Source organism: Leptonychotes weddellii, chromosome 2 (assembly GCF_054177405.1).
Source record: "Leptonychotes weddellii isolate Sample4059 chromosome 2, ASM5417740v2, whole genome shotgun sequence".
Taxonomy (NCBI): Eukaryota; Metazoa; Chordata; class Mammalia; order Carnivora; family Phocidae; genus Leptonychotes; species Leptonychotes weddellii.
The window spans coordinates 177,951,077-177,961,501 of NC_138370.1; the positions used below are offsets into that span (position 1 = coordinate 177,951,077).

Below are 10,425 nucleotides of genomic sequence, written 5' to 3' on the forward strand. Positions count from 1 at the left end.
ATCCTTGGCCATCGGGGAAACACACAGTAAGCCCGCAGAGAGGTGCCGGCACATACCCACCTGAGCAGCTAACGCAAAGAATGACTCCACCAGGTGCTGGCAAAGATGCGGACGAACTGGAACGCTCACACACTGCCCACGGGCACGTACACTGTTACCAGCACTTTGGGAAAAGCCTTGGCAGTTGTGAAGGTAAATGTATCACAGCGGCATGACTCAGTTATCCTACTACCAGACATTTACTCAAGAGAAATGAAAATAATGTCCACGAAGAACTGTTCCAGCAGCATTCATAGCAGCTTGATTTATAGGAACTAGAAATGACACAAACCCAATGTCCACTGAGGGGAGAACGGACAGCTTGTGGTGCACGTGGCGTGGATTACTCCTCAGCGATGCAGGAGGACCACGGACACACGTAGCCACGGGGATGCACCTGAGGCAGCTGCTGAACCAAGTCAGGCACAAAGGAGCACATCGTCTGTGTTTTGATATACACGAGGGCAAGGCTGACCACCTGTGCTGAGAGAAGTCCCAGTGTTGATTGTATAGCGGGGTGTAGATCGTCTGGGAGGACAGAAGGTACAGCCTCCTGGGCTCTGGGAACGCCATCTACCTGGGCTTGGTGCTTATACCTGGGACATTTATCAAAACTCATCGCACTGTTTCTTGAGGGCCAGTGTATTCCGATGGGTACAACCGCTACGTCAGTTAAAACCCTCAGGGAGCCAACAGCCAACAGAATGTCTCAAGTCCGAGATGCCCGCCCAGTGCCAAGCGCTGGTGGGGACGCAGGGCAGGTGGAGCTGCGTCCAAGGTGGGTGGGTGTGGGCTAGTACAAGCGCTTTGGCCAACCGGCCGTCCGTGTCTACTGAAGTTAACGTGGGACCCAGCAGCTCCACTCAGAACATGGGTGTCCGGCAAGTCCCATGTGAGCTCGTTTGTGGCAGCTTCATCTGCAAACAGCCCAAACCTCCCCAGCGTAGTCGGGACCAATTGCTATGCTCAGCTCACCCTGTGGCTGCCCGGGGCTGCCCCACAGCTGAGCGGCTCCCCCCATGGACGTGGTCCCCGGAATGGACCAGGAGGGACCTGAGGGCAGGAGTGGTGTGTGTGGCTACATGCACGTGCACACATGCAAGTGTCCTCACGACGTTGGGAAGGAAAAGGGGGGGCGGCACAGATGACGGTCAGAGTGAGGCCGGGGGGCCAGGGCAGCATGGCGGGAAGGCATGGTGGGAAGGAGCCGCTGCCTCCCCGCACCCACCCAGTGCTCTGAGCGGGGGCTCAGCGTGTGGGCCAGGTGCTCACTGGCCGCGGGAGGCCACGTGCGCTGGCGCGTCAGGGGAGACCCCACTCGGAGGGCCCAGCCACACTGGCTTCCCCTAAAGCAGAGCACAGCGCCCCCCGCGGGCGCTGGAGCAGAACTCTGGGGTGGGGCAACGTGGGGGCCCCAGGACCCACCCTGCCGCGTGGCCGCAGACCGGGGGGCCTGGGGTGAGCAGACACCAGCGAGGGCGTTAGGATGCACAGCAGCTTCTACCTCACACAGACATAAGAAATAGAAAACCCTTTTATTAACAGGTTTTACATTTACAGTTTATTAGCTAATCAACATCAACATGCAAAAATAAGCGCTAAATACAAACCTCTACGGGATGGTTTTGTGTAAACTACAATGGTTCATCTGATTTGAAAAGTCATCGGTGGTTACTCGGACTGAACTACTAGTTTCTGTAACGAACAGCATTAGATCTACAGCTACGGAGCCGTCGGCAAGGCCTCTGCAGAACTCGGTCCAGTGGATTTCCACGTGAATACATTCTCAAGCAGGAAATAAGGCGCACGAATGACGTGACATTGAACCTAGCACACCCTAAGCCGCCCCAGGGCGGTGCAGGTGCAGCCCTGTGGGCCGCCGGGCGGGGCGGGGCGGGCGGGAGGAGGCGGGGTCGGGGGCGCGGGAAATACCGCCTCCTGTTTCCGAAGCGGCCGAAGCTCCCTCAGCGGCGGCGGGAAGGTCTCTCTGAAAGGGGAAGGCGGCAGGTAGCTCACGCGCTTCGGAGTCCTACCAGCGGAAAGGCTGTCCCCAAGCACAGACGTGCGGATCCGACTCCTCCCTCCATCGGAGTACCCATCGGCGCTCACTGATCTTTGGTCGCAAGAAACAGAAACGCAGGCGGGCGGGGGCGCGCGGGGCGGCCCGGCCTACATGATGTACACCTTCTCGGCTTGGGAGAAGTGGAACACTTCTTTGGTCCTCGGGCAAACGACTTTGTCATCTTGACGGATAGACAACAGAGACTGAAAAACAATGGGGGGGGGGAGGTGCGGCGCATGAGCACACGGACCGCGCGCGGGACCTCTCCGAATGCTGCCTCCGGGAGGCCCGCCTGCCTGCGCGCCCTGAACCTAAGGCTTCTCGACCGCCGCCCGGCTCTCCAGGGGCAGCGCAGGGCCGAGCCGCCCACACCCGGGGACCACGCCCGGGGACCACACCCCGCACCCCACACCCCACACCCAGCGCAGCTGCCAGGCACCTGGTGCAGACCCTTAGGACGGCCAGGCCCACCGCCAGCCGCCCTCCCCTTCCGCCCCACCCCTTCCTGCTCCCGCCCCCCGCCGCGGCCCCCAAGGCCCCTCACGTTGTAGCCGTAGACGTAGCCGTTGGGCAGCATCATGGGCGGGTTGTTCTCGTTCATCACGTCGCCCGAGATCTTGCAGACCAGGCGGGAGTTGGCGCAGTGGGCCATGGGCAGGGGCTGCGCCAGCTTGTTCAGGGAGCGGCTGCACACGGGGCAGTCGGGGCTCTTGGAGCTGCCGTCCTCCTTGTAGCACTGTCTGTGCTCGGGTTAAGGAAGGGTCTGGGGGGGGTGGGGGGGCACCGTGCAGGCTGAGGCCACCCAGGCTGCATGGCAGAAATCAAGCCACAGCAAACACCGCATCCAGCAGGAAAACAGTCTGAGGCCAGGGCCCCTCCCAGCCGGGGGACTCCGCCGCCCCCGCCCCTGTGCACCTGCCACGTTCTCACGCACCTGAGCCCACGCTGGGTCCCATCACACAGATGGCCACGAAAGCCAACAGCCCAGGGTCCCACGGGGCCCACATGCCGCACTCGAGAGAGACCCTCGGGTGCTGGGGTCCCAACCCCGCAGCTCTCCGGCAGCAGGGGAATGGCCGCTGTGCCACACACATTTTCAAAGACACTGGACCGGGGGCGGCCAGGGCTCAGAGCAAGAGAAGTTTGAGGGGACTCTCAGGAATCCCACAGGGAAACTTCCAAAAGGTGCCCAGTCCCAACTGCCAAAAGGTGCGCCAACACCAGCCTCCGACCCGCGAGCAGTGTGCCAGGCAGCGTCTGGGACTGCGTGAACGCTCAGCGAGGCTGCGTGCAAAGGTTTCCACAGACCAAGGGGAGAGGCTCAGCCCCACCACCACCCCGAGGGCCTGAGACGGAGACCCCACAACACAAACCAAGAGCACAGGTCTCAAGTTGGGAGCGGTGCAGCACCTGCTTGCTCGCTGGAGGGCAGAGGACCCCAGACAGGGACCACGACTAAGGAGGACGGAGCACGCGGGCGCCCTTGCCCGCCAGAAGGATACGGTGTCTTTATCGCCGAGAGGCCGGCCTGCAGCGTGAGGGTGAACACAGAGTTGTTCCCCAGCTGGTGTAGCCGGTAGTTGTCGTACCGGAACTGCTGGATCAGCATCCGCCACCGGGCGGGGTCCAGCAGGTCCTGGAAGAGACAGGGCAGAGCGGTGCTGGGGACGGCACAGTGCCGTCCCCGACAACAGCACACAAGAAACCCTTCCCACGCCGGCCTGGGCCCCACAAACCCGCGCCCACCGGCCACAGAGCAGTGCGGGGCGCCTGCAGCCTGGACTCCCGAGTCCGCGTAAGGACCGCCGCCACGTGGTCTGCGTGGACACAGATGCTCAAGGGTTGGGGGGGCCTGTGGCCTCACGGCAGGAAGGGAACACAGTGGGCCGAAGAACAGCACTGAGGTCTCGGGGGGAAAAGTCTCACTCCAGAACCTCAGGCCTGGTCAGTGTGTGTCCCCGGGCTTCCCAGGTTCAGAGTCAACAAGAGAAGGGAGGGGAGGGCGCATGCCAGCAAGAGGGAAACTCTGCACGTCAAGCACTGGGGTCAGGGCCCCACACTGAGGGAGGAAGCGTGGGCACCCCCGTTCAGCGGGGCTCCACGGGCAGACATCACGCTTAACTCCAACATTACAAAAACACAACTTTAATGTCGTTTTTATCGAAGCAAAGTCCACAGAGGACCAAGCCCAGAGTCCAGAGGCTCTGCATCCCCCCTCCCTGAGACCCCTGGCCTTGGGCCTCTGGTGCGGCCACCTCTCCCTGACCAGGGCACGTCGTCCTGCTTCTCGTGTGACCCACTGAGACACACCTGCCACAGGGGGTGAGGGCTCTGTCCCCGCCCCAGCACTGCCCTTCAGGGTCCCGTGCCCCCACCCGGCGCCATCCCCTCTGTGTGCACCCTGGCCTTCCTCCGGTGTGCCGTCCGTGTCCAGGTACGAGGCTGTGCGTCGATGGGCTGTGCCTGTCCCCCGCCGGCCTTGGCTCCACAATGGCTGCGTGGCTTCTCTTCACGCCGCCTCGGTGCCTCCGAGGGCCGGCCCTCCGGCTCGGGCGGAGCACTGGCCTCGCTCTTCGCAAGCGGGACGCCTCACTCCCCAGGGCAGGCCCTGACTGCACCTCTCACAAAGCTTCTCCAGAGCAGGGAAGAGAGACCGAAGAGGCTGCCAGCTGAAGTTTGGTCTCACTCTGGCAAGATCCCTGTGACCGGAGGGCTGATTACAGGACGTTCCGACACCACAGAGCTGTGTTGAGTCCAGTCTCGAGGGACACGCTTCCAGCCGCCCTGCAGACGGCCTGCGGCCGAGCACTCCAGCCAGCGGGGGTGCCCCTGGGCAGAACCCACCATCACGGCTCAGGGAACAAGCCCGGCTCAGCCCACAGGGAAGGCAGTTTACTTCAGTCCTTCTGGGGGATGGCTGGCAGCCGGGGACGACACCGTGGTTGAGTGTCTTGTGTCCCCCACTGTTGACGCTGTCGGCAGGTGGACCTCCGGGCCCACAGGGTCCTGAGGGTGGGGTCTTCAGGAACTAGTTTCCTCATAAGAACACACAGGAGGAAGAGCCCCCCGCAACCTTGCCAGTGCCCTGATCTCGGGCTTCCCGACCCGAACCTGTGGGATTCTGTCACAGCAGCCCAGACAGACGACAGAAAACTGAGGGAGGGACTGAGCCACAAACACCTAAGACGTGGACGCGGCTGGGAGGGCCCCAGTCTCCAGCAAGAGCGGGCCTGTCATAGGTGGCAGAGAGCCCGGCCGCAGCGGGGGAAGGCGGTGCCTGTGTGTGAGGACACTGCACCTGGGGCTGCAGCGTCCCAGGCAAGCGGCTGGAGGTGCACCTAGCTTCTCTGCAAGCCTTTCCACTAAACGTGCGGACAGAAAACGGACCTCGGGGTGGGACTGCTCGTCTAAAGAAAGCAAAACTTGATGATCTGGAAACTTCCATCTGTGTTGCGAAAAACGAGAAAGCTGCTCAGAGAGAACACTAAGGTCAGAGCCAAGCGAGCCTTTCTAAGGACACCAGGGCGGGCGTGACCAAGGGCTGATGGCCAAGGGGCCCCCAAGGGCGAGGAGCCAGGAGGAATGGGGGAAGGCTGCCGAACTCCTAGGTTCTCCAGGACGGCACCGTGAGCAGTTCAGCTGCAAACATCTGACAGTTTTCAAGACAAGGGAAGAAGGACCCCAAAGGCGGATCAGAGATTACCAGGGCTGCCCCGAGGTTTCCAAAGGGGAGCCGGACACCGGACACACTGCCCTGGCAACGCCGAGCAGGCTGGCTAGTGATGCTGCGTGACCACGCCCGCCCAGACCCCACGTGGACCCCCAAGGCCAAGGGGAGCAGGGGAGAGAGGACGGAGGTCAGGAAGAACACTGGCAGCGAGGGAGACAGGGAGGGCGACAGGTGGAGGCACTCAGAGCTGAAGTCCCTCCTAGGCTGAAACCTCTCATGTGCGGTTCTGATCCAAGCTCCTCACCGGCAACAGGGAGCAAGAAGACGGCAAAAGCCCACATGGTGTGCTGGTCACACGCCCAGGCCCTCCCCAGCCCCGGGGGCCCACAGGCATGGCTTACCTTGTAGGGCGAGATGTGCGTGTCTGGTGGGAAGGCCAGCATGCCCATGACCTGGCGGACCTCGTCCAGCTGGCTCCCTTCGGCCTGACTGAAGTGCTTTCTCGCGTGTCTAGAAAACATTTCAGGTCGTCTGAGTTTGCCTTTTTACCTTCAAGAATCTATGCGCAGCACATGCCACACCCTCAGTACCAAGTAAGCCCCATCTCGTGTGACCTGGGCCAGGGTCTGCCACAGCTCAGCCAGGCGAGGGTCCCCCTCCTCAAGGGGAACAGGGAGGGGGACGAGGCTCGAGGCACCAAGCACAGAACCCCATGCAGAAAACACCCAGAGGCAGTGGCCCAAGCCCTTCCAAGTGACCCTGGTGGACGTGAACCCAAACCCCGACGACACAGCCCTGGGAGGACCCAGAGACAGTCCGGTTCTCCCAGTGCTGCAATTAAGTCCCCATCCAACTCTCAGAGACACAGAGCCCACCCCCCACCCCTGGGGTGCACAGACTGGGCTCGAGCCGGGCCTTCCTGCACTGCCTGCACCTGAGAGGGAACCCATGCTCCCATACCCGCATACCAGCCTCCTTCCCAAAGGCTCCCCCTGCCCACCCCAGGGCCAGCACCGTTCTGGGGTGGGTGCACACAGCCGTAGAACCAGGGGCCCTGAGCCCACATCTTAAGTCGGCCTCGTGCTCTCTGTCCGGTCAGGGCAGACCTGCTGTACACTCCACACTTCATCCCCTAGAGCCCTTCAGAAGGCCTGCCCCATGAAGTCAAGGAGGCCGTCTGCCCCCTCTCCACGTACCTCACGGCGTCTAGTCTCTTGTTCTGCCGGATGAGCTCAATGAACTCCTGAATCCTCAGGCTAAACTCCAGGCAACTCTGGGGGTAAAGACAAGACCAGGCTTGGGGAGGGTCGCCACAGAGCCATGCCCACGGGCTGACCCCTCCAGACCAGCTGGACACTGCACACTCCGCCAAGGAAGCTTAGAGCCACCGGGGAGGTGGGTCTGATACCCAAACTGTAACTTCAGCCTGCAGTCAACGCTCCCCTGGCTCTGACGGCACCCGGGCCCAGCGCTCTTGCCGCAGCAGGCCCTGAGCGCGTACCCACCGGCCAGGCGTGGGAACGAGTCACCCGGAGGAGGCTGCAGGGCGTCAGCAATTTGGAGGGCGTGAGACGTGACTTCCCACGTGAAACAAGGGAGCCCAAGAAGACAAGTTTCCAACCCCTTTACGAGGACCAAGCAGCTCTCTGGATTCTGTCTCAGGGTCATAAAGGTATAAAAGCATGGGGACGTGCCCTCAGAGCCTCAGATGGCCTCAGAACCCCGTGTGGCACACATTCCACCCCAACCTGCTCTGGGAGAGGGAGGCCAGCCCCAGCGTGAGGCCCTGACCCTGGTGGGAGGAGAGGCTGCTGGGAGGTGGCGCCTCACAGAGGAGCGGGAGCGGGAGCAAGGCACGCAGAGCCGGTGAGAGAACCCAGGTCCCTGAGCAGGGACGCGGGGTGGGGATGAGGTGGGGACAGTCCGCGGGGACGCCTGGGGAGAATGTTCCAGGCAGAGGAAGAGCCAGTTCAAAGGCCCTGGGGAGGGTGGGCGGAACCAGGAGGAGCGCAGAGCTGGTGAGAGCCGTCCAAGCACACAGCGGAAGCCCCAGGGTTTGCGGAGGTCGCGAGGGCGCGAGAGGTCTGGGGCAGCGGCTGCTAGAGGACGCATTGCTGTGCCAGTCGGCTGCGTGTCTGACAGGCATCTGTCCAAACACGGCACGTGCGGCTCTGAGGGGACGCTAGCAGGGTGCGTCACCAGCGGGATCATTTGTATGGAAGCCCCAATGCTAACTCTGCAACCGTAGCCATGTCAGTCCAATTTGGGTTCAAACTCTTGTGGCTGGGGATGGGGGAAAGCAGGCAAAGTTAACTTTCGTAACCTAAGACGAAAACTGGATTATTTTACAAAGATGGTAATTTAGAAAACACTAGGTATTTCCAACCAGATACAGAATACGTGGAATTAACAGAACAAGAAAAAAATCTCTGCGTTTTCCACTCATTTGCCATTTTGCCTTCCACAGCACCTGGATCACAAGATGACGTGGACAGATAAGTCTACGAGGCAAGTCTGTCAGTCAACCCCAAACGTCTAACCCTTACGCTCAGGTTTACCAGTCACGTGGACGGTTCCCACCCGGGCCTCCAAGCGTGTGCACTGGCATTCTGATGAAGCAGCTCAGCCAGGCCCCTGGGTAGGCGCCCTCCACCAAGCCCCCAGCCCTGTTCCAGGGACACGAGGGTGCAGCACACGGGCTGATGGGACCTACCTTGGGGCCCACCCGGCCGTCAGAGGCAAAGTTGCAAGAGAGCCACCTACCTGGTGCCCAACACGTCCACACCACAGGTGTGCAGAGCAAGGTGTGTCTCCCTGCCCCGGCCCCCTCCTCCCCTGCCCTCTGCACCAAGGCGGCAGTCTGTCCTGACCCCCAGCTGGACGGAGCCGAGGCCATGTGCTGAGCGGCAGCACAAACCAGCCCCAGTGATGAGTTCCCTTCCAAGGCCAGACCAGCAAGAGGCGAGGGGCAGAGGGCAGCGGGGAGATGCCCTGCCTGCCTCCCCAGGGCTCCGGGTGGTCGCCGCTTCCGTGTTCAGGGGACGCCAGGGGCTCTACCAGCAGCAGGAAGCCCCCAGGTGGGCATTCCAGACGAACAACGTCCTGGTAAAGTCCCCACGACTAACATGTCTAAACATGTCCCACTACTGTCACAGCTCTGCTCTAGCAGGTGACCTTCCAGACAAATACATGTGTACCAAAACCTAGGTACTCAGACTCAAACATAAAATACCACGATTCCAGGTGGTCACGCCAAGCACGGAGGGCTGAACACACCCTTCCCGCTCTAGCTGGGGGGGGCCTGGAGCAGTCACGTTCGTGACCATTCGGCTGTCCCAACACGCAGCGCGCGTATTGTTGCTTCGGCTGTCCTTAAGCATCTGGAGACAGGAGTCAACCCAACAGATATTCACCGGTCACCTTGCAAGTTTTTTCCAGCTATGGGAGACTTGGTCTCAGTTTCTTTTCTTGCCTAGAGTCTCACGACTGACGCGAGGGATCCGTGGTCGTCGGGCACGGCCCCCCCCGGCGTCTGTCCCCTCCCCGGCCTGCGTGTGTGAGCTCATGCATGTAGGCACACGTGTGCACGCTGTCTGGGCACGCTGGGGCCCCACTCTGTTCAGTTGACAGGTTATAACAAGCACGTTCTCAGGTCATTAGCTGGTCTTCCCAACACATTTTGGGATGGCTAGTTACACTCTCTCCAGTTGAATGGCCAGCTGGCGTGGATCCGGCCGCCCGCCCTCCCGCTCCCACAGCGGCTGCGCGGCCCCGCCTGGACCCGGCTGTGCAGCGTGCCCTCGCCAAGCAGCAGTGTTGACTGGAGGCAGCAGGGCTTGCAGAAACCACCTGTCGGGACGGGGGCCTGCTTTCCTTCTGACCTGGTTCCCACCGTGTGGCACAGCTGTGGGGGCTGGAGCAGGAGAGCAGGGTGAGTGTTACATACCAATTCTGGCTTTCCTTTTATGGTTTCCATACCAAGATCCTCACTCTCTTTAGGGGAGCCACTGGCCACTCTACTTTTCCGTCCCGTCTTCGCGTCGTGCTCGCTTTGGCGGCCCTGAGTGGCAGAGAGCGTCACCCTTGGCTGGTGACTATGTGCACACAACAAGCTCAACCGGGGAGAGGTTAAAGGCACTCGGTTTAGAAAACAGAAAACAAACAGTTTTTCTAACGGAGGCAGGGGAAGGTTAATAGAAGTTAAACATTTCTGCAAGCCCCAGGTGACAACACCTTTCAGTAAGCATGTTTAGGTTCTCTAAGTCATGACTAAGTATCTGTTCTGGAAGCTGCCGTGGGTCTCAAGAAAAGCTGTACTGGAGAGGATCCCAGCCTAGAACTCTGCACTGTTGCAGGTGGACAGCACTTCTGGACCGGGCTTTCCTGCATCAGGGACTGAGGGGTCGGGGGGCAGGACGGACCCAGCAGCGGGCGGCTAACAGCTGAGCACACGCGGGCAGTCGGCACCTCGCTCCTTCAGAACCCCATGCTCAGAACACTTGTCCAAACCATAATGCAGAAGTGGGTGCACTTTTTAGGGATTTCACCTCAAACCCAAACACCACGACCAAAAAATAACCCCGAACTCACACCAAACCCAACAACCCCCCCGTCTCAACCAGAAGCACAGAACTCTGAACCAACAGGTGCAGGC

General features: G+C 61.0%; 1 protein-coding gene across 2 annotated transcripts in view; it reads right to left on the reverse strand.

The window, feature by feature from the left end:
• Positions 1 to 1,555: 1,555 nt before the first annotated feature.
• Positions 1,556 to 10,425, reverse strand: part of MAEA (macrophage erythroblast attacher, E3 ubiquitin ligase) — a 32,929-nt gene continuing 24,059 nt past the window's right edge. Inside the window, exons 4-8 of one of the 2 annotated variants that reach the window (XM_081812804.1) lie at positions 6,968 to 7,044; positions 6,173 to 6,281; positions 3,604 to 3,737; positions 2,646 to 2,841; positions 1,556 to 2,304 (exon numbers count right to left, since the gene is read on the reverse strand). In XM_081812804.1, the coding sequence (XP_081668930.1) occupies positions 2,209 to 2,304; positions 2,646 to 2,841; positions 3,604 to 3,737; positions 6,173 to 6,281; positions 6,968 to 7,044 (612 nt within the window). In that variant the 3' untranslated portion in view covers positions 1,556 to 2,208. The remainder of the gene's footprint in view (positions 2,305 to 2,645; positions 2,842 to 3,603; positions 3,738 to 6,172; positions 6,282 to 6,967; positions 7,045 to 10,425) is intronic. The other variant, XM_081812805.1, reaches the window with a different exon arrangement.